This window comes from Uloborus diversus, chromosome 7 (genome assembly GCF_026930045.1).
Source record: "Uloborus diversus isolate 005 chromosome 7, Udiv.v.3.1, whole genome shotgun sequence".
Lineage (NCBI taxonomy): Eukaryota > Metazoa > Arthropoda > Arachnida > Araneae > Uloboridae > Uloborus > Uloborus diversus.
Genome location: NC_072737.1, coordinates 51,844,083 through 51,869,278, shown reverse-complemented (window position 1 = coordinate 51,869,278; position 25,196 = coordinate 51,844,083). Strand labels below are relative to the sequence as shown.

Below are 25,196 nucleotides of genomic sequence, written 5' to 3'. Positions count from 1 at the left end.
AGGTTATGATTCTCGTTCGGTATAAATTGGAAGTTCGAAACAGATTCCATTCCATTATATCATGCGTTAAAAACCGATATTTTAAACTCGCAAAGGAGTTTTCACTACAAAAATTGAAAGAACATTGATTCGGTTTTTAGTTAATACCTCTGCTACTTAAAGTCTACCAAGAGGAGATCTACCCAAGAACACTCACGATCAAGTAAAATTTCAAACAAAAAATATTTATCGAAATTGGCTCATCTGTTTAGGCTCCATGATCAACGATGATGTTAAAGACAGACACACAGATACGCAAACACATCAAACTTATAACTAACTCCCTTCCTTTTTGCTTCGGGGTTTAAAAAGCCAGAAGTAAAGACTTAATTTGCATGGGAGTTCACGGGGGCTCAGCTCTTGGCTCCTGTACTTCTAACAGAGGTGTCCACCTAGGGGGGCCGTTTGCGCCATTGAAGTTTTTAGGGGGATTGTTTTGAGGGGTATTTTGCTCATTTTTAGGCTCTTTCTTTTGAGGGGGGGGGGGCTTCGCAATATTTAGGGGGCAGGTGCGCCCTTGATCTTAAGGGGGGAGGCATCTCTGAAACTTCTAATGAGTTTACATTTTAGGCCAAAATTCAGACTAGTTATCAGTAGTGGCAGATTTACAGATTTGGGAGCCCGTCGCAAGGCATTTTTCTGGGCTTCTCTCAGAGATAAATAAAAGCACGAAAACTAGCTTTTATGTGCCTTTTTGAATCGTCTTCGGGGCTGCATGTCAACAACCTTTACTCGGCTAGGGAACTTGTAATAGTTTTAGGACTCCATGTTGTCCACCCGACTCAAATGTTTTCCCCCAACCAAAGCATGCGCACAAAATTCGTACGCTTTATATAAAGGAGATGGCTGACATTTTTACGTGATAGCCATTCAGAACTCTCCAAGTTTGTACATGATCTTTAGCAAAGTAAAGGCTGGTTATATGCTTCGGGGGGCTCCTATGTCGGGGCTCCCCGAAGCAGTAGCAATTGCTACATTGCCGACATGGTAAATCCGCCATTCTTGCTCCCGCCTCTACGTTCTGCATAGGAAATCCAAGTTGGACACACTTTTATGAAATTTCTAACTCCAAAACCACAAGAAGGAAAAAACAAACCGCAAAACATGACTAGTATCTCGGTTCAAAGGCGGTCTGGCGTTTTAAATTATATATAGTCTCGAGTTCTTTTGAGGGGGTGGGGACACCAGAAGTGATAATTTGCAGATACTTCTCAAATTGGTTAACATCTGCGCAGGAATAGGCAATTTTAACGCACTATTACGAGTTGTAAAAAACCAACCGTTTCTTTGTTCAGCCTTGATTAATGTATGTTTTACATGAAGACATCACAATCGTAATGCAAATTTCAAAATATTAGAATGAAAATTTCTCTCGTATCATTTAATGATAAATAGAAAAACTTTCATTAAAGAAAATGATATCAGTTCGGGAATGCTTTCAATTTTCAAATTGCAAAGCTTTTGTCTTTACGTTGTGTACTTTAAGTTCAGAAGCAAGAAAGAGGAGCATGAAAGAAGTTTTAATGCATCGCGAAAATATCGCAAAAAAAATAAAATAAATGAATGAATAAATAATAACAACAAAATAAAATAAATGAATAAATAAAACAAATAAATATAGAAAAAATAAAAATTAACAAGTAGGGTTTTCAGACAGGGAAAATGCATCTGTCAGTCTTCCCCCCCCCCCCTCAAAAAAAAAAAAAAAAAAAACTTTGAGAAGAGTAGTCTGATTTGAACAAACTTTTTATTTGTTCGAAATATCTTGATGGGGACACTCAAGTATTTTATTTTTTGATTTGGAAAATTTTGGAATAGGTTTTTTTTATAGTTATTTTAAGGTTTTTTTTGGAACAATTAAATTTTTTTTTAACATTAATGCATAAGGGAGAGTTTCTATTTTTTTTTAGCTAACTAACCAACAACAATAAAAAATACTTTTAGCACAAATAAAATGGAGAAAATTGTGGAGATTTTGAATTTTCTCTTAATTTTTGGATCAATAAATAAATAAATGGAATAAAATAAAATGAAAATGAATGACTGCGAATTGCAGACCACCTGAAACCATGACGAGAAAAAATAGTCAAAAATAAATGGTAAGAATAACGAGCTAGACTTAATTCTCGTCGCCATGATAATTTGAAGAATCAAAGGAACATCAATTACGATCAAGTGAGGATAATAAGCAATTTGTGATTGCTAAAAAAAATTATAAAAAAAAAAAGTTTTGAAAAGAAATACCCGAAACGGAAATTCTTAAAAATACTTTGGAAAATTTGAAAAAAAAAAAAAAAAAACTATTAAGTCCCAGTAGCATAATTATGTGGTCTAGCGGCCCTGGCGAAAGTAAAGAAATCGCCCTCCCCCCAGGGTCGTCCACATGGGAAGTCACCAGAGGTCATTGTGACCTCCAAAAAAGTTTTTTTTTTTTTTGGAACATTTTGATTAGTTGATTCAACAAATAGGAGGCAGCATTGTAGTTTTTTCCTTGTTTTCTTTTTTAGAATTATTTTCAATGATACCCAATGTTCCTTCTCAGTAGATGTTATGTATGTGTGCCTAGCTCTTTTCCTTGCGAGTTTTCCCTTTTTTTCCTTTTTTTTTAAAGCATTTTTCAAAGCCTGTGATAAAAAAAAAAAAAGAAAACGCTTAATTTTTCCCTTTTTCTTTTTTTTTTTTTTATAAATCAGTTAAATGCCGCGCCCCTGGCGACAGCCACTCCTGCCAAACCCTAGTTACGCTACTGTTAAGTCCATGATATTATGAATAATATCATGAACTTAACAGTAGATATGAATAATAGTACTGTTATAGTAGTAGTTATGAATAATATCTTGGTTCATGCCTGTTTTGCCATTTAATTCTGCTTTAACTTTTGAACTTAAATAAACCATTAGTTACTCCCTTGTTGTTTTCAGCTTATCTTTTATTTCACACAATTTATTATTTTTAATGAACTCTACTTTTATTTTCCTAGTAACTAAAAAAAAGGAGAATTTTTAAATATTGAACTCGATTTTTGACCAAGAAGACAAATTATTCGAATATTTAGAGAGGAAATGAAAAATATTCTCCGCAAACACGAAGTCACTCGATACTCATTTTATTGGAATAAAAAACGAAGTCGATTATTATTCAGCGGCACGCATCGTGTTCCGAACTCGCCAAATCCGAATGAATTTCTACTGGCGTCGGGACAACCCTATTGGCGACGAAATCCCTCTGAAAATTCGCGGCAGTCCTAGCAGGTAGTTGCCATGAGCACCGCGTTTAGAGCGATGCTCACGAACCTGTAGGAATCAAGAAGCATCGGTGAAGAACTCGAAAAGCCGAGCGATGGGATGTTGATTAAAACACGTCAGAATTTTTGAATCAGTTTTATTGAACCACATACTATTTTGGATGTTTTAAAAGTGAATTACTTCTGAAAGCCTGGATTTAAGGTGCCGGGGATCCTGTGGAGTGATGGATGTGCTTTTTGCGGAGAACAGGATTCACAGACTGTGTTTTATTTTGGTGTTTCTGTGGAGTACTGTGCTTAATTCTCATGCAGCTGAAGTAGGTAAGTCGTGACCAGTGGTGCATATGAGCTTGGAAGAAAATCGCGTTTCTAAAAAGAATAAGAAGTGGATATATGTGTGTGTGCTTGGATAACTGGTGTAGACGTGTATTGCAGGAATTCCAAAGCTCATCAGATCGGAATTGTATATTCATTCGTGAGTTGAGTTTTTTAACGATTAAATCACTCAACTGTCAAATCGTGCAGTTTTACCGGGTGTGTAATCAAGCCGATCAGAAAGTGTTTAGGTTCCAATCTTACTACTGATCCACATTTAGGATCCAATTTTATCGATTCCCCCCCCCCCCCCAGCTGTAATTTCTTCTTTTTCTGTTGTCAAAGAACGATTATTTTCGTTCAATAATGATAAAAATGTTCATCACGGAATGAAAATAGTCGTTGCAATGTACTTATTAATATATCTTAATTTTTATTCATTTGTAATGTATTATATTATGTACTTATATATATATATATATTTTTTTTTTGGTTAAGATATTTGCCATAATTATAAAAAAGGAAGTTTTCTGCAATTTAAAATAAGTGTTATGATAATATTAATTTAGAGTGGGCAGAAATATATTTAGGTTTTTATTTTTTATTTGATAATTTTACCCATCTATGTTTACATTTTTTAAATGCTCTCACATTAAAGATTGCTATTCACAGTAAAGTTAAAATTATCATGTCAGCTATTTGGAAGTTATGATTAGAAAACGTTAATTATTTCCGAAATTTAAACACATGAAAACTTAAAACACGGTCTTTTTCGCGGAACTTTTGCCGGCGCGTTGCATGATAAGATAAGACAGAAGCTTCAAATAGCAAAGCTGATTTGTAATCCTTTTTTAATTCTGCATTTTTTTGAAAAATAAACATCTGCATTGAGAAATATTTGTTTATAAACTGCTCGTCTGCTCGCAAACGCGTTTTCGTTAATGGTACTTTAGAGCGTTGCCATTCGTTGTCCCCCCCCCCCTTATTTTTTGATTGCCGTGAAGGATTATGGTCTCATTAAATGCAATTTAAATTTTTTTTTTTTTTGTTAAATAAACAATTTTTAATTGATGGATAGTAAGTCAAATCAGTTTTTCTGCTAGGTTCAGAGAAAAAAACTTCTGTTTCAGAAGTTCATTGACCTTTTCATTCGCCAAATGCGGCTAAAGTTTGGTGTGTATATTCTATATTGAAGGAACTTTCATGCTCGTTATGCAATTCTTAACCTTAAAGGATTAAAAAATCTGATTTATTCCTTTCAGCATTGAATAAATTTAAAAACCATTTCGTGGGATTGAGAGTTTTAGAAATATTTTTGGAAGTGAAAAAGGTGTGATGTAAAAATACATGAGGGATATTATAGCTTCTAGTAAGAAAGATATGAAGGCAAGCATCGAATAACGAACAGATTCAGTAGCAGTTTTACAAGGAGGGTTATGAGGATAGTTAGGTACCCAGTAACAATAATAAAATTACCCTCAGAATGTGAAAAGTATGAAATGAACATTAAACTGAGGGTATGAAGCTTGATGAAAATATGGCTAACATTTGCAATCAATGACTCAACCAGAATTTTTTCTTTGTTCATTAGAATCTTTATTTTTGTAATATATACATCCCAGACTGCGGCATTGAAATTTTTAAGGTCAAGGGTGTTTTGAGGAGTATTTTTCTCTTTTATTTGGGGGGATCTTGCTCATGGAAGGAGTCTTTGTTGAAATATTTAAATTTTACGATTGATTAATGTCGGATTATCCTGCAGACTATTTTTGGCTTTTAAATTTACATTACAGACTGCTACAGAAAGTTATGCTACCCGGTATATACAGTCTATTCTCTATTTAATGACTTTCAAGGGATCACAGAAAATCGACCTTTAATAGAATGCTTCTAAAACTACAGTGGAGCATTCTGTACCGTGAAAAGTTGTCTTTAAATAGAGAAGTTGTTAATAAGAGCGTTGTTAAACAGAGAAACAACTATATATATATAGGAGAGTCAGGACACTTAGGTCTGCTTTTCTAGTTTTGATTTTTTATCCTGTCAAAAAATTAAATAACAGTTTGATTTTCTACCATAAGTTTTATCAAATACTTTTCACTATCCCAGGTTTTTTTTTTAAATGTTCAATTCATTAACCTTTTTCAGATTAATGTTTTAACAGAATCTTGTAAAGTGAAACAGTGTGCTCCATGCTGGAGGTATGTTGATCCATATTACGCAAACAACATCTGTTGAAATTTTAACAATAAATATTACATTATACAACATTGTAACTAACTTATTTTCTTTTGTGTTTAAAATGAAAAACAAATAGTTTAAAGATTAATATACCTTATTAAATTTAACGAAATATTAAATTAACTTTTACTTTGTCATTATTTACATCAAAATTATCTGCATTTTTGAAAGAATCACCGCAACTTGAGTCTTCATCAACTTCACTGCTTATTACTGGATTTTTCATTCTAATTCTTCTAAAAGTTTTGTTTTTTGCGATTTTCTGGAAGTGGGTAAACATACTGAAAGAATGCTGTCAAAGTTTTATTTCTTTTCTTAATGACAAAAATACAGAAACTGCGAATAATTGTGAGCAAAAAAAACTTGTTTTATGTGAGGAGTTCAATTTGTTGCTCAAATTCAGTGACGAAAACCGTTAAAAAAATGATGTTGTAGACTTCTGAAAATTACAGTGCTGAAATAAAATTTTCTGCACTGTAATAAAATTTCATTATCAGATTTGCAGAACTATAAATGCTTTTTGTTGTTCATGATTTAAAATAAAAAATATTAATAGAGAGAGTAAATGAAAATAGTTGTCCAATGAGTCCCCTCCCCCCCCCCCCATCGTATTTCCCAGTTAAGGAATAATTCTAAATCATCCAATGCTATAAATTTAAAGACAATAGTATGATTCATGTAGTCATATGAAGTTCAGGGTTGCCCATCCTCCTCAAAGGGGATGACATACTCTTGAAAATTTTCTTTTGGCATTTCCCATTTATATTTCTTCACTTTTTCATAAAATAATTGTTCCACTGAACAATTTTTACGTTCAAAAATGTTAGCAATGATGGAGGGATTCATTTTAATTAAAAAAATAAAGATCGATATGAATTCCTTTCGATATGTTATATTTGTCTTAAAAAACTTGAAATCAATTGAAATGTGTATGTATGGAAAGTACACCAAAAGTAGGAAATCAGTCTTTTTTCAAGTAGTAAAAGAAAATTTCTTCGCGATGTTGTAAGTTAATGAACTTCAATGCGTCAGCTATAGTTGGGGCAAACCAAACCTGGCGGCATTGTGTAGGCTATGCAGATCCTAATCACAGCATTATGATGCTGCTAGGTTAGGTTTGCCTCAAATATAATAACTTCAACAAACGTGTTTCAGTTAGTTGTTTTGACTTTTATGGGACTGGTACTTCATTAAATGAAAAGGAACTTTAAATTTTTTTGAAATTTGTTAAAAAAAACTGTGAAATGACTTTAAAAATCCTTAATAAAATGCAGCCATGATTATGCGAGTTATTTTAAGGTAAATAGCAATTTACAATGTTCTTAGTTATTACTGCTCCCAATTATTGAAATTGAATTTGATCTCTTGAATGCAAACTTTCATATCAGTTTCAACAGCAACTTTGGGATCAACCAACTCCCTCCAGAACCCGTTACTGGCAAAATCAGTAGATGATAAAATATTCAACATGAATAAATTGTACTTTAATACCGCCGGCCTCTTTTTTTTCTTCTCTTGTGTAGAATATTATGCTCAGTGTTGTTTGACCAAAACTAGTGTAAACAAATTACAAAAAATTAGTTTGTTCACTCTCACATATTTGTTTATTACATTAAAAGAGAATTCGACTTAGTATTTATTTTTACATGTGTTATACGCCCCGCCCCCTCATCATGCGAAATCAAAAAGTAATCTAATTCCATTAAAAGATTGAATTCTAAAATTAGGTAGCTCAGAATTCGGCCAATCGAATTCCCTTCTCCAAAACGTTAAAAAAAAAAGTATTTCTAAAAAACTTCATTTTTATCATCTCTCCCCCCCCCCCCCCCCCCGCGCGCTCTTCAGAGCTATAGCAGACTGCTCGTGTAAAACTGAGGGAAAGTACGAAGTATAAAAAATCAACATTCTAGGAATTCCATTTGGGCGGACTTTTCAAAAGAACGTTTCCTGAAATGTTGATTTATCGCATGATTTATGGAACGCTGATTTCTCTTTTTACGACCGTGCAAAATAAAAAGATTGGCTCGCAAATAAAACAGGATGAGGATATCTAGGCTAAATGCGTTTTTTCTCTTTTTCGAAATAAATAAAAATTAATATTTAATCGTGTCGAGTAAATCTGATTGCATACTTATACTTCAAGGTTTTTCCCCCTTCCACCTACCTTTGAACGATCTAAGAAGCACATTATTTCTTCGGAACTGACAAGGTCTTTGCTCCGTTCTTATCAGTCACTGGTTGACTTGCACGCCAGCAAGTTTATGATTGTCTATCTTTAAAAACCAACCGAGTGTTCTGCAACGGATGGATTTACGGCTCGGAAATGAGAATTGTTCCAGGAAGGGCCCTTCCTCATGATAATGAATTCGAAGCTTCAACTAAGAAGACTTCAACCAATGGATTCTAAAAGATTTCACTCTTTTCTTTTTAGATGTTGGAGTTTTTAGTCAATTCAGAGTTTCCTACGAATAGGGACCATTTTGAAGAGCAGCGGAGACGGTAATTTGTGGAAGCCGATTTCTTGGGGAGGGGGGGGGGGGACTTTCCTGATGCTTTGGTAACTAAAAGCTGCTCAGTTCGAAGTTGGAAAAACTGATTCCATTCATAGAAACAATTTTGCACTCATGGCTCGATTAAAATATCGAGGGGCCCTAGGCCAAATTCTTTTTTGGGGCCCCGCCTCCTGTATTCAAACTTTATAACTTTAGCCTTTGGCTGAAACAATTTTAGTCTTAGAATAGACTAAATAAGTAATTTCAGCCATTTGGGGCCCCCTAAATATCGGGAGCCCAAGGCCAGGGCCTATTCAGTAATCAGGCCCTGTTTACACTCAAACTAAAAAAATTATAGGCAACTCGAACTTGTCAAACATTTTTGATTCAGGTACTCTGCCGTGGGCAGGTAAACGGCAGTATCTGCAGAAATGAGTTTGAAACACGTTTTGGATTCAATGCTAACAATAGGGATTGAAGAAATAATTGCGCATTGATTTGTCCACTGGCAGGTAGAAATACCAACACTTGGCCCCAAGGACAGCCGAAGGATGTTTTGCCGCTTGTCTCCAAACATTTATGCCAATAATCGAACCAATCACCCTGTAAAAGGTAAATGAATTATATAACGAACATTCTCCTTTCATTCACCTTGTATCGCGGACGTAAAAGTTGACCTTGGAACTGTCTGCTTCCTACGAGGAGGAGGAATTACTAACTTGAAAAGAAAGGATGTATCGGAAACCACATTAGTGGGTCTGAGTGCTTCTGAAATATATTTTTCACTTGTGTGCTTTGTTTAGTAATCTATATTTATCAATTTTTTAACGATGATCGATTACTACAATTTCTCATTTTTCTTGGCAATGCGTGGATGCTCCTGAGGTTTTTAATTCTTCGTTTGTAATAATCCGTTTGATGACGTTTCGTTTCCTACTGTAGGGCTAATCTAAACTATTGAACAATGAATAATACGTACACTGGTACTCGACGGTTACTTTTATGACTACACCCTTTCAGGCCGTCATTTCGAAATTTTCCCGGGGAGGTGGGGGAGGGGGGGGGGGGTGCGAAACTCAACGCAAATTATGTCGAAAAACAACCAAAACCACTCTCACTTACACTTATGTTTTTATTCCTCCCTGACCGCAATTCTCTCTGGCCTACACCCTTTAAAAAATCTATTGATTGTTTCCAGCCCTAGTCATATTGTTTATTTATTTTATTTTTCAAGTTTACCCGAGATGAAATGTTACATAGACTTGTTTTCTTATTTGTTGTAAAATTGCTTGAAGTTTTTTTTACTGTCGCTTAAGCGCATTTGTTTGGGAAATCGTGATTGTTAGTGATTGCGAAAATGGTGAATAGCGGGAAATTATTTATGGATAGATGCGAGAAGATTCTACCGTTTCAGAATTGTTACAATACGATTGCGAAAAACAAAAAACGTTTACTTGAATAATTGTTTTGACTTGAAAGTCGTGACAGCTCCTCCACAACCAGATTACTTGTATTGTTTTTTTTTTTTTTTTTTGAATTAATTATTTTTGTTGCTGTATTTATTTTTGTTACTTTTGCGTACAAAATACGATATCGATTCATATTTGGGATCTCCTTTAGACATTTCTAAGGGGCAGATTCCCCTGTGGAGTAACCACCTGTGTTCCTAAATATATCTTCTGAATTCTGAAATACTCAGCTTCTATTGCACAGAGTAATTTTCGACATAAATTTCATTGCACAAATCCAAAGGGCAAGTGTTTCGCTTATAAGAATTTTTAGTACTAATGTGCCTTAGGAAAGAGATGAGGAGAATCAGTATTTTTAAAATTATTGTCGTATATAAAGGTGCGACTTCTTAAGCTTTTTTTTTATGGCGGAGAGACCAAAATCTCAACACTATTTGTTTATGGAAGCAGCTGAGAAACTCATATCCGTTATTTTGTGTTATTACAAGAAATGTATTGCTTCGAATAGATAGTACATTCTAGTACTTTTTTCTCCTTATGCTTTATTTCTATCGGTCTGTCATTATCGTTTTGAAAGATGAGCTTTCACTCCAGTTCTTAGATCTCACTTCAGTTTACAATGGTTCGAGACTTCAAATTTCTTGGAGAGGATAGGTTTTGCCACCCGAGTTCGTACATATAAGTCGAGTTATGACACCTAAAGTGTCTTACAAACAACAGTGCTGGATTTTTACGATGGGCCATAAAATACTCCTTCAAAAGCTATAAAACAAATATTGCGCCATTCCGTTCAGCAGCGTTAAAGTTTCGCCGTGTATTTTCAGCTGCACTGGGGCTTCCAAAACTTAAAAATCGAGTCATGGGGTGATATAATGATGGCCTCTTCTTTTTATTGTGGTATTTTAACGGTCTCCATCACCCCAGAGGAATGCTGGATGACTGTTTTATGGAGAGGATGTAGATAAAAGCTTTGTTTATTTTCTAATCGGTGTTTGCGCGCCTATTTTTTGTTAATTTGTTGTCAAATCACACTTTACCCACATGCGGTATCACATCGAAAACCCAACTCCAACTAACCGATCCGTCTACTTACCGAAAAAAAAAAATGATCTACTGAAATCGAAAGCTAAAACTAAATGATATCTTAAGATCTATAGTTGAGTTAATTGGAGAGATATGGTGATCTTTGGAGGAAACAATACAACCATGAAATTCAAAAATTGTTTAAAAAGTAGATACAGTAAAACCTGTCTACAACGATACTGTTGGGACCTAAAAATGATATTGTTATAGACAGGTTATCTTTATAGACAGTTTGATTATTTATTGCTACCAATCTGCTTGGGACCAAGGAAAATATCGTTATAGACAGGTTTATTGTAATAGACAGTATTGTTATAGACAGGTTCCTCTGTATGATAAACTATGTAAAATCACAAAGAGTCCCATGGGTGCTTGGGAAATCTTGAGAGAAGCGACAACCGGTGTATACAAGCTTTTTTATTCAATGCCAAGGTCAGCGGAAACGACCTAGGAAGAGATGGTTGGACGATTTTGAAAAAGAATGAAATTAATGAATTGAAGAATTTAAGCACGAGATGGATTGCCTTGGGTTGGTTTAGATTGAAGAGTTGTTCAAAAAACTTAGTGGGCAATTTTAAAAACACAATATTTTGTCGCATTTCATCTTAACTAGACATGTAGTGAAGAAATTTGAAGGCTGTTATTTCGGTCGTCAACATGGAATCAGTTTTTGCTTGACTGTCTGTCTCACGACAACCCGTCAATGTGGCAAATTTCGGTACAGTTTAAACAGTATAAATATCAGTTGTCTCTTTTTTTTTGGCTAGAAATCCTTTGTTTTTACTCAGTGTCAGGGATGCCCACTCCCCGTAAGAGCAAGGGCGCACCCCCCTAAATATCGCAAATACCCCCCTCCCCCAAATAAAAAGCAAAAGCCCTACCAAAAAAAGTGAAAAATATCCCTCTAAACACGCCCCCCCCCCCTAAAAATTTCAGTGGCGCCATGAGCCCTTCTCCCTTCTAGGTGGGCGCCCCTGGTCACATAACTAAACCAATAACAACCAATGATCTCCAACTCATTCCAACCAAAGGGCGACGACCTATTGAAACAGAAAAAGAAATACCATGTCTTCCGGAGCGTTTCACGTGATTCCAAAAAGGAATATTTTCCATAAGTATTTCATGAACACTGACCCACTTCTCTAGCGAGCTGAGGAAAAAATTAATTGCAACAAATCGGCGTTTCATTTCCAATCACTGTTTGAAAATTATGTTTCTCACAGCTTCGGTTTTTTTCCTTCCAAACACAGTGATAGCGATGCTGCGAATCTACTCCTGAAGATTTATACCAACGAATGACGGTAGTGTGGGAGATTGATTAAGTTAATTCCTTTTCCTCTAATGGATTTCTTTCATTTGCTGATGTTGTAATTGATGGACGCAGCTGATTTCTGAATCAAGACGGAGGAGTAAATCAGTTGTTGCCCTTCGAGAAGATTGAGGTCTCTCCGGCAAGCTATTAACGAAGCTAATTATGCGACGCATAATACAGCTCATTAGTGATTCTCGATATCGTGTTGTATTTCGGTTTATAATAATCGATATTTGGATGAATTTCTTGCAAATCTTCAAAATATTGTATTTAAATTGAGGACTAATTTATCAAGAGGGAACATATCCATTTTTCAAAAATGTTCAGGTGATGAAGAAAACGAATTAGGGTTAAAGCGAAATAGTTTTATCATTTTCTCTAGGTACAGAATTGAGCGCAAAAGCACAGCAAATTATGTCCCATTTTGCATTTAAAAAATAACAAGGAGATATCGTCATATTAATTTTGGATATGTGCCCCTTTGAACGAAAACCTGAATGTTGAGAATTCCAATTTCACCAAAACCCTAATATTTCGCCTTTTCATATTCTCTTATTGAAGTACTTGAACCTAAAACTAGTAAATTAAAATTTGAAGATATTGGACATGTGTTACGTGAAATACACCGCCAGCTCAGTCATTTCCAGCCGAGGACTGCAGTTTCGTGCTTATTAGCACTCATCAGCCCGGCATAGGAAAGTGACTGAGCGGGAGATGGAAAACCTCTTAAGGAAGCCAAGAGTGCGAAACAAACTGGTAGCTAATATAGAATTAGCAGACCAGACGAGTGACCGAAGCAATGGTTCGGTTCAACTCGAAGATTGAACGCGAGGCAAGGTATATTCATTGGTTTTTATCACATTCATTTATATCAAAAGAATTGGACATGTGTTCTTTTGAATTAAATTTTTTCGTACTACGGATTCATTCAGGATATGTCCCCTTTTGTTCTAAACAAAGTGTAGAGGATGGATTTGTTTACTTCTGATCAAAAAGTCAAACTTTGCCCTTAAATAAACTAGGAGTTGACCCGTTTGGGCTTCTTGAAGTGATTCGATTAAGGTCATCTGAAAGATTTAGAAAATGTCATAAAATGAGTTTTTCTAAAAAGTGGATATGTTACCTTTTGATAAATTACTCCTCAATTTAGAAATACGCTAAATCATGGCAACAAACTTGGCATTCGATTAGTGTGGTTTCAGTGTAGCATTTTAGTAGGAAGGCAGAATTTTCATTTGTTGAGTCATTCTCTAGAAAACGTAACTAAAAAACGTTGTTCATGGAAATAAAAAAAAGAAAAAAACTTTTAATATTAAAAAAATCGAGGCCAATTTAATATCAAAGCAGTAATTTTGTTAATTGTGCAAACAATCAGCTATTTTAATAATTAGTGGGAATGTAATATTAAACTCTCTTAATTAAAGTACGGCTTAATTAGTAGTTTCAAATGTATGTTAAAAATAGTATTTATTAAATTTGAGGATATACTGGCAATTTATAATTTTGTTAGAAATGCCTATTATTGATGCATCTCTTCATCAGTTATTTTCACCTCAGAAAGAATGACATTGATAAGGGTCTGTCACGGAGGTGATGATCTTTCCATTAATATAATCATAATAGATACATTTTTCATGGAATTTTTTTTCTTCGTTGCTACAATCTGCACATGTTAAACATATGAAAACATTTTCACTGTTTTTTTTTTAAATTAATTTGCGTCCCTGAAATTCAAGTTCACGGAGGTGAGAATTCACATGTTCTGATTCAAAAATTATACTAAAATAAAAATTATGATTAAAACATTGTTGGGAGGTTTAAATAGATATATTTTTGATGAAATTAAAAATCATTGTTAAATGAATTGTTCCTTAAAGTTTTTACTGTAAAAGACGTGTGACAGAAAAGTTACACCTTTTGAAGGATGACCCTGGTATAAATGTTTGCACTAGACTAGACTTCTACAATAATTTAACATTGTTGAACGATATCAAGGCAAAATTGTTGTCATATAATTTACTACTGTAGTATTATCGACACAAATTGCATTGGAAAAACCCATAGTAACTTTTTATTAAGTAGTGAAGATTGAAAACATAAATAAATAATAATAAAAAAATCAAAGGTGACTTACAAGTGTACGAATACAGAAGGAGAGTACGCAAAAACGAGTAAATTTTGTTAAAGGTTCAGACGTCGTTGAAATTTAAGAAATTTTCTTAACGTGGCGGATACTCATTTTTTTTTCCAGCCAAGTTTTAACCTTAACTATAATTGCTATTGCATAAGCTTAATAACATAATTACGACACAAATGTTTGCAACTATATGCATATAATCATTAATAATTAGTGGTTTCGAGAAAAGAAGACGATGCTTGCCAAAAAACAAGATGTTTGCTACATTGCCTCAATGGTTATAAGAAAGGAACCTAATGTTAGGCATGTTTTATTTTTAGAAAACCGAGAATTCCTTGGAATTTTCACCAATTCCGCCCCCCCCCCCCAAATGTTTCAATGTTCTATATGTGCGAAAAGATATATGCACTTCCGGATATCGCGAAAGTTGTATCGTATCATTCCCGGGATTACTCCGCACCAGTCAGCAGCCTCAAAATGGGGTTGTTTCCTTCAATCAAAAGAAGTACTTCTAGTCACTGAAATTGATAGAATAAGCAAAAAAATAATAATAAAATAAAATAATAATAATATGAACCCAGACTATTCTTTCATTTTCCCAACAGTTATTTTTTAATTAATTTTTTAGAACACCCGATTTTGCAAACAATGCGTGGTCTTAATGACGTCACAAATAATGCTCTTTGGCGCATCTTTGTACCGCGTTTCCACGTTATGATAATCAAGAAGCGAATTAAAATTGCGCTCTACACTTGCTATCAACCCTATCGTTGCCAATACACGTGAATAAAGATGCGAATTAAATATTTTGCTCTGTGAACGGAAACACAGAATGACATTTCATCATTTGTGATGTCATCGGCAAGAAATGTAAACAATGAAAGCGCAACGATTTAAGTATTTCTTTTTTAAATATTAAACTTAAACAAATTATTCAAAAAATGGTTAGATCCTATGTTTTTAAGCATGTTCTTTCAGAAAAAAATACCTTTAAAATTTTGAAAGCGACCCCATTGTAGAAAATTCCCTTTGCCTTAATAACATCACAAGTTTATTCATAAATTCATTTTAGAAACGACCCCATTCAAGGTTCATCAATATCAGGTCTTTTCCGGCATGCCGCAAAAAAAAAAAAAAAAAAAAAAACGGGGTAAGAAAAATGTATCAAATTTAATGTAAAAAATATATGTTTAACAAAAGAAATTGCGTGAACCTTTTATTTTTAAACTGCTTAATTTCGTTAAGATATTAATTGCCTGTGCTATTTTTATTCTTCTGTTAAAAAAATGTGATTGATTACGAATAATGTTATTTTAAAAATCATTTCTAACAAAACACATATTTCTAACCCGAAAATTAAAATAGTTTGCAAGTGGGCCATTTCACAGTAATTTGGACAAATGTAGAGTACGTAACCTGACTTTTTTTTTTTGCTATTATTAACTACTTTTTTGTTTTACTATTATTTAATTTACTGTTTGATTAGCACATTATTTAATTTGATTTTGTGTGTTGGTAGGACTTGCACAGCGCACACTACTTCGTTTCTACAAGATTCTAAATCTTTGTTTTCATTTAAGCATTGTTATTGATGTTTTCAATTTCAGATTTCGGGACCAAAATATCCATTCTTTTCTACTTTATTTTATGAAATGACTATCCTTACGTAAATTTGTATTCAAACTCATCCTGTTTATGATGTCAGAGACAAGTTTATTATCGTTTTAATATAATGAGCTCGTTTATACTTTGAAGCGAGGCATTAATGTTCCATTCTCTTTAAAGCTTTGCATCTTTATTTATAGCTTAAACAATGTTCTTAATTTTTCGATGTCATTGTTATTTCATTTTAAAAACAAGCCTATAAATAGAAAATCATCTATAACTGTCTTAATCCTGTCAGTTTGTAATCGTTGTAATGGATGTGAGATTATCACTCCTTCAAATATTGCACGATTTCGGTCTTTTTCAGAAGAGATTAACCTTTTTAATTTTTGACATTTCTGCTGCATGAAGAGATTGAAGGCTAGCTTTTGTGCTGGGGAAAGAAAAATAATTTGTTATTGCATTTTTCGATTTTTTAAAATAATAATTATTACATTCTGCGAATGTCTCAGTACGTTTCTGTAGTTTTTGTTTATTCTTTTGTCTTTGATTTGTGGTTTCATGTCGCAAGTTAAGTAATTTGTGAAAATGTTTCTTGTGTGTGTGTGTGTGTGTGTGTTTTTTTTTTTTTTTTTTTTGAAAGAGAAGATATGAGAAAGCGTGTTTTTTTTTTTTTTTTTGAGAATTATTATTATTCGAGTGAAAAAGCGTTAATTCTGCAATGTTTTTCTCTATGAAAAAAAAAAAGATGAATTAGTTAACGTAAAACCACAATAACAGGAAAGTTATTAAGCATGGATATCAAGTTAAAAGACGTATCTAATTTGTTCATTCGACATTCAAAGAGAAGTCTTTTCGTTTGATTGCTTTGAGAATTCTTTAAGAAAGAGATTTTTTAAAGGTCTGTTTTTTAATTTTATTTGTCAAAGTTATAAACTCGTACTTGAAAAATTCAAATCTCAGTGTTTATTTATTTTTATTGTTATTTCAAGTTTCATTGTACAGTGAAGTCTCATTTATTGCCTGCAGCTTAAATCGAAAGTTACTATTAAAACCTATTGTTGTTGAATTATGGTTTAGTTAATAATGTTGTTTATTTGTTAATGGAATATGAGTTATGTTATCGCCACTAAACTTTCAGGAAATTTAAACAGAAAAAAAGCGTCCGTATAAGATTTTGCTTAAGAGCAGTAATTTAAAGAGAGAGAGAAAGAGTAAAATCACAATTCAACGTCACTACTTAATTTTTTTTTCTAGGGAGTAACCATTCCCGGTTGTTAAATGTGGTCGGTTTTCAAATTCAGTGGGTTTTGCAACTGACACCAATAAATACTCCACCATCACCGGGAAAAAATCACGATCCCTTGATTTTTCCACGTATTACCTGTGTGCAGTGCACCCATTACCCAGCTTTCGGAAAACAATGTTTAAAGTAATTTATTCTCCGAATTGGGGTCACAAAATCGAAGTGAGAAAAAAAGGGTTATTTGTCATTTTTAATAACATTTAATAATTACTCCATTTTCCTTGTTAGACAATACACGTTTGTGCTTGTGGTTATATGTGTTATATAAACATCAGTTATTCATCGCGGTCTTGAGTTTGTGTTTAGTATTATAAAGCTATTTTTCTCAGTAAAGATGTATTGTGAAATCCTAATGTATTAGGTCGATTGGAGATTTGACAGTCGATTTGTAGATTATGTATGGGTTTCTAGTCTTCACCATCCTTATTCGCATTCGGTTATGTACGTATGTTTGTAATTTTTTGATTTATTTTTTTTTCCTTTCGTAAAAGAAGAAGTTGTAGCTATGGTTATTTATATAGTTGCAACTTTCACCGGAGAAACAATATTTTGAAAACAAATTGCACTTTCTGATTTGAAACAGCTATTTAAGATTGTAAATGAACTATTTTTCTCGTTAACATTTATCTTGCTAAATTTTTCTTTTATTTCTTTCTTGATTTTTTTGATGTATTCTCCGTAAGTCTGAATTTATTAGTGCGATTCTCGCATTCCTCGATCTTACTTCTCGCTCATTTTCGACCAGGAGTCACTTGACAGCCTCTATGAGAGGTCACTGTGACTAATCAAATATTTTCATTAATCGGCAATTTGGTCTGACGGTTCAGCAAATTTGGAGAAATTATTGCGAAATTGCAATCTTTTAAAATTTTATAATAATGCTTAATCTATCTTTGCATTAGATGCAGGAATGTGTGCATGCTCGTTTTTTAATATTTGGAAAAAAATTATGGAGTTTCGTTCGGCAATCCGCCCCCCCCCCCCCAACCCATGACTAAATCGTTTGTTAAATTTGCAAGATACCTATTTCTATAGCCCGAACCAATATAAATCCGATGTTTTCCATCAATTTCAATTCAAGTGACCAGTAGGTAACGAAAATGGTTTCAATTTGTTTCTGTTTAAGCATTTCTGTGAATTTTTTAGAATATTCTACTGACTTCTTTTTGCTCGTTGTACATGTTGTACCGAAACAAAAATAAAATTTATGAATAGTTTTTTTTTTAATTAAAAATTTAGTGAGGATAGTGTTCAAGAAATGAGAGACCAACTAGTTTTTAGTATTCTTCTAAAGTATTTTTTAAATGTAACGATAACTAAAACAATGTTACGTAGGTTTAAAGCGTTTGACATATCATATGATAAATTACCAAAACTTCTATGTTCATCAAAAATCAAGTTTTTGGGTGAAATCCAAAACAACATGCAAAATTAAGGTTAGCTTAAGTGAGGAAAGGATACACCGAAAGTGCACTACCATATAGAAAGAATGTATCAAAACCTAGAAGAACTACTCAAAAATCAAAAATTTTAAGACATTGGAAAAATATTAGTTTTGTAAAAGCAATTAGGTACGATCCAGTTAATAATACGTTTATTATTATTATATTCATAATATTCTTAAAACAAACATTTCTCTTTGTTTTGTAAATCATTGCTCCTTGAACATCTTTAAACATTCGGTATTTCAACTTTTTGAGCTGTACCACTATTCTTCTACGCGTGCTACATGTCAAGATACTAATGTGATTTAATTACTTTTTTATTCTTAAAAATAGATAAACTATTAAAGGAACTTTTCTTTTTTTTTTGGGGGGGGGGGTATCATGATTAGATTTTTTCCCCCAACCACAAAGCGTGTTTGTGTGGTTTGACGATTTAGGATTGAAATACTTACAGCACTTGCTGTGAACATATCCAATGGCTGTAAACGTCCTTGGTTTGCTTTTCCTCTGCGTGGTTAAGCTTCTTCAACCACATTCACTACATGAATTGATTCCATTTTAAAGTAAAAGAGGATGTTTTTGTGGTCTTTGACAGTTTTCGTGCTTAATAGTTTTTTCCAGTCGTATCGAGTTAAGTTATTATTTGCCGAATGAAGTTTGTAAACTAATGTTCTCGGCAGGTTGGCATAGTTGTCTTTGTGGGGAATATTTTTCATTAAAATTTCTGTTGAATTAGGAAAGGTGTAACATTGTAAAAAAAAATATTTAAAATAACTATTTTGACTGGCGTTTACGTAATTAATTATTTTTCATCCTTATTTCCTGGTCTGCGGTGATGAAAAGGTTGGAATTTTTTTTCTTTTTTTTTTTTTTTGTAGTTGATGTTGAATAGTGTATAGCTGTTATAGTTGATGCTGATGGTGTATAACTGTTCTAATTGATATTAAAGATATTAAGGAAATGTTTCAACTAATATTTCGCCCCCCCCCCCCCGAACTTTTCTGGCCTGAGATTTCCCTTTTAATGAAGTAGTGCCCATTGCTAAGCTTTATATCTCCCTTGTGATAACTCATTGTGATAATTTGGCAATCGAAATCAGGGCTGACGAGAGGCCATGTCAGCCTAGTCGAAAACTAGGGGCCCGGCTCAGAATTAGAGTAGAATAAATCTTACAAGTTTTACGGGGGGAAGGGGGGGGGTGTCTCGACTACCAAACTGACAAGGGGTCCCTCGGCTCTTGACCGTCGCTCTCGGCGGCCCTATTTGAAATGACAGCAAATCATGATGTAGTTCTTTCAGGAGCTTGTACTTGCATTATTGAGTACCAGCTGCGCTCAGTATCATCAGAAGTAGCAGAACTTCATGTTTTTAACGCTTCTGATTTCTTGTGAAATTTCTTTCTACACCCATTGCATAACTCACGTCCAGGCTTTTAACATAAGACCTTTCACTCGATTATCAACAGTTAGGGTAATTTGTGCCAGATCCTCTCGCCTGACATCATTCTTCTTATCAAAAGGGTGGCAAATACATGTTGAAAAAGTTTATTTATTCATTTTTTATTAAACTTAAGATTTGTGGTGTATGTCGACCAGAGTGCATGTTGACAATTTATTAAATATTGGTTTGAAAAATTGCAGTCGTTAGGAGATTTTAAGGTTTTTTTGTTGACTGAATCTTGTCAAGTGGTCGGTAGAATTTTATCAAAATTTCCAATTACGTCAAGGAGAGAATTCAGTGGTCAATCTCCATAATAAATTTATTAACAAATTCAGTTATCATTAATTCTATGTTTAATAATCTATACAGTAAAACCAGGGCTGTCCGAAAAAGGGGGTGGGTAGGGGCTAGTTTACGCTGCGTATGCTAAAAAAGTTGGGGACGCAACTGTGGGAATTTTAATCATAGATCTTTTATGAGAATCTATGGTTCTAGCACTAGATAATCCGAAAACAATCCATGTGTTAGTATATCATCTCCGAATCAGGCTGTGTTTGGGGGAAGGCCAGCTATCTATTTCACGCGATGAAATGGGAGTTTTTACTCAAAGACAGCTCATAGTAGAAACAAAAAATGTAGACCAAGGTTGGAAGTGAAGCTTTTGACTTTTGAGTTATTCATGTCTGAATGTAGTTCAAATAGACTGTCTATCAAACTGCCTCCAGCACTTGGAGGCAACTGGGTTTAACAATATCCTAAAATATAAAAAAGAAATGTTGTTACTAATGCACTGTTACGTTTGCCACGCATTGTTAAAAAATATCAAATTAATATGAATTTCGAAGAAAGTCTTAAATTTGTCTTAAAAAACAGTAACCAATAAATATTTTAACCACACAACTTTAATTTGATGTAACAGAATACAATTTTTTTCGCTTTTTTTGCACCTCCCCTACCCCTTTTCTTTTAGTTAAAAAAATATACAACACGACTTCTCCGAGTTTTTTTTTCTTCGAAGATGAGAAAAAGCTCTAGCTTCACTGGTACTGCACAAGCTAATCGAACAAAAGAAGTCTTTTACCGCGCTTTTTTCGGTCTAGTAATTTTAGGCTCGACTTTAGTCATGCCTCCTTGAATACAAAGTAAAGTGACTGTTAGCTATGAAATATTATTGCACATCAGTTTATGAATGAAATAAGCCTGCACTACGACTAAGGGACGTGCTTAAATTTTCCCTTCAGTTTTTGTTCGCTCATCCGTTCTTTTATTTGCTTTCTATTTGCATAAAGGATGTGTGCCTTTTTACGCAGTTCTGTGCTTTATTATTTTTTTATTTTTAAAAATTTGTTTAATGTTGTTCTTATTACGTTTAATGTTCTACTGAATTAATCCTACTAGTAAATCTTAAAACAAATGTAAAAACTGGAGAAGATTTCCTTATAAATTGTAAAAATTTGTTTACTACGTAAGTCATCTATTTTTAGTGTTTTGTTGATGAACTAAGGGAGGGGAACTGAAAATGTATCGACACTGAAGATTATATGCTTTTGTGCAGAAATTCTATAACGGGACAAATTGAAGTAACTACTGAAAAAAAAAGTAAATAACGGTGAATCGAATAAGTATTTACGTTAAGTTATTCGTTGATTTATAAACTGCTATAATTCTTCTTTCCGAAAGAACTTTATCGTTTAAAAAAAAAGATCGACTCTTACTCCCCCTTCGAAAATAGAAAAAAATAAAATAAATTTATTTAAAAAAATAAAATGAGGTAAAATAAGTCAACAAATTATGACAAAAAAAAAATCGCCAAAAACAAAATAGAAGGTTCCTCTTTTATTGATCATCAGTTAAAGACAGCGAATTTCAATTCAAAGAATCTTGAGCGGATTGTTAGAATTTCAGCACAATTATATTTTTCTTTCTTTGAAGTCTAGAAGGTAAAGAATAACTAAACAATGTATTCCTGTCAGGGACGCCCCAATTTTAAATTTGGGGAAGAAGAGGATTCTCAAATTACCGAAAGAAAATTTCACCAAATGATAAAATACGAACATGCATACATCTAATTAGAAGATACATTTGACATTATTGTAAAAAAATGCCTATGATCTTGAAATATATAAAAACTTGTAAGGGAGTATTTATATGGAAGAAGTGTATGCACAAATACATTGACTTAGAGAATAGGACAAAGAAAAGTTTTAAGATACCAAAATGTACAGTACAACTGAATTCAGGGAAAGTGTTGAAAAACGAAACTTATAATTGGTCCGAATGTCATTTCTTCACTGACTATTTTGTTTATTCTCTCGCATACACCATTATCATTTATGATGAAAACTTGCATGCATTTGTACTTGCTGTTTTTATATTGTTCTTTTGTCTTTTCGGTTTTGTTTTTAAAAACTTGAATACAATTTTCTATTTATTTATTGATTGATTGGCAAAACATTTTACATCTAATTTTCTTTCTCAATATCATTATTGAGAAAGCTAAATATTCATTTATTATTGTGCCGGGTAATATTGACGGTATTGATTTTGCTTGTTACATCACCAATCGAATGACTTCACTTTGCTGAGCCATGCGTTCAGTTACAGAATCAGGATTCCATCCCATCCTCCCACATATTTCTGAAGTAAAAATAAACAGATTAATAAGAGGGGTCACAGCTCATTTCAATGATTTCAGAAGCATGCATCAATTTAATGGGCATTTCCCGAAATAGCCAATCACGGGGCGATGTCAGGATGCATGCGTAATGAAGAGGGGCCGTGCGACGAGCCTAATATACCATTATACTTGGTCCTGGGAATGAATGGAGTGGGATGCGGGAATTGCTACGAATGTGGTCGCATGCAAATGCCATTGTTTGATGTCGCGGGATGAATGAGATGGAAGGAGGTGAAGAGCTACCGGTTTCGGAGTGGATCCATCAATCCACCAACTGGTTTCGGGATGCTCTCTCTCTCGTTTGGATGCCAACCCCGTTCTGAGTGGAACGACGTGGCTTTCGTTTTCCATCTGTTTGCAAGGATGTTGCCCCTCATTACATCGCGCCTTCATATACAGTAGCTCATTAGATCGCGGTTGACGTGAGACTAGGAAAAAAATATATCCAAATACAGGCCGAGGTCCATGACCCCAACATTTGTTACCCCCTGTCCAGTTTTGCCAAGATTTGAAATCTGTATGTATACAAATGACTATGTGTGTCGTGTGTGTGTTCCTTGTACAAATCCATAATTGATGTCAGAGCTTTGCCTAATTTGGCACGCTGGTCCTTTGATGCTCAGGAATTCATATGGGAAAAGGTGGAAATCAGGGAATCGTCTGGAAATCTATGAAACAGAATGTTTACGCTGATTAATAATAATGACTGAATTTTTGGGGAGAAAATCCTAAGAGTTCTAAGTTTTGAGTGAAAAAATTACTCTTTTCTAGACATTGACGGGAAACATTGCTTTTTTTTTTTTTTTATTTAAGCCTGATTGTTAAACATGCGTCAATTGATACGACTTTTATTTTTGAGGCGGACCGTGCAACGCTGTTTGTATTCATGTAAAAATAAGTTTTTATCTCACTGCTTTTTCATACCGGGCACCTTCTCAGCGTAAGCCTTGTTGCTATTGTTCCCTCTAGCTACATGTGGGGGACCATGCCGAGTTCGCTAAAATTATTGATTCATGTGATCAGTGCCAGATCTTCGATATTTCCGAGCCAAGGCAAAAACTGTTTGAAATTGCCGCTCTTACCCATCTTCATTCAATTTTTTTAAATCAAGTTTCTACTACTGGAACACTTAAAATGCGCTCCGAAAAAAAAAAAAAAAACGTTTCCCGTTCAACCGATGTTTGTTTCCGGAAAAACTACTAACTGACAGCGTTATCTCATTTGATGTTGTACTACCTCTCTTGCTCAGCCTTTTTAAAGTTTAATGTTTGTGGTAATAATGGTAATACGGTAAAAGACATGCTTAATTTGATGTCTGCAGCTTAATCTAAATTTTACCTTATTATTTTATTGTACATACCTAAATATTATTATCATCTGTTTCTCTATTCTTTTTTTAAATATAAATTTTATTGTTCTTTATATAAATATTATTCGTGAAAATTATTTCCAAATATTATGTCATTTCATTTTTTTCATTATTTTGATTCAGATTTGTTTCTATCATTTACATTTTCATTTGAGGAAATATGTTGTTTCTGCGAACTTAATGTAAATTCTGCGAACACCCCCCCCCTTAAATTTTAATAATTGAAGTGATATATACATTGAACTCCATCGGTTTAAGCGCAATGTACTAAACCACGTGAATGGACCTGCTATTGTAATGTATTTGTATTAATAAATAAAAATATTTCTAACAGTGTTAGTAAATCACTTTGAAATTATCATATAACATTTAAATACTTCACTCATGAATGCTTTGGAAGAATTCCAGAGGGTTTAGGTCAATAAAATGTGTGAGAAATGAATAGATGAAAATTAATTATCTCTTCGAAATTCGCAAAAACTTTTTATAATGGCATTTTGTGAAGAAGATAAAAACAAAAACAGCAAGGCCCTGAACAGAGTCCAAGTTGTTTAAGCATTAAATGTAATTTCATTCAAATATTCCAGTTTTAAAGTGGAATCTCTCTCACCTTGCAAGATATTATGCAAGACTTAATTTTTTTTCCTTCGGCGTAATGCCATTTGCCCATCCGCATTTTGCAATCTTGAGTTGAACCGGTATTTTTATGAACAATAATAATATCGCAGTCTAACTGAACCAGGAAAATGGGGTATTCTTTTTGAGGTCCTTAGATTAACTGGAAGTATGGCGAAACGTCGAACCTTGATTTTTAACAGTGTATACGGAAGCATTAAAGTTCATAACAGTGATCAATTTAAAAAAAAAAAAAAAAAAACCTCTCTGAGGATGAAACGTAAAATGGTAGGGAAAGAAGAGATGTGTACTATTCTGATTCATTTAGAATGTTTGATAGTTGGAAGTAAAATAATAATAATAATAATGAAGATGATTTCAATGGTAATATTGAAAAAACTCATAGT

At 33.6% G+C, this 25,196-nt stretch overlaps 1 protein-coding gene across 1 annotated transcript in view; it reads left to right on the top strand.

Moving 5' to 3' along the window:
• The first annotated feature begins 3,479 nt into the window (after window positions 1-3,479).
• The window catches only part of LOC129226093 (low-density lipoprotein receptor-related protein 2-like), a 181,304-nt gene continuing 159,587 nt past the window's right edge, over window positions 3,480-25,196 (top strand). Inside the window, exon 1 of the mRNA XM_054860687.1 lies at window positions 3,480-3,604. Within this exon, the coding sequence (XP_054716662.1) occupies window positions 3,508-3,604 (97 nt within the window). The 5' untranslated portion in view covers window positions 3,480-3,507. The remainder of the gene's footprint in view (window positions 3,605-25,196) is intronic.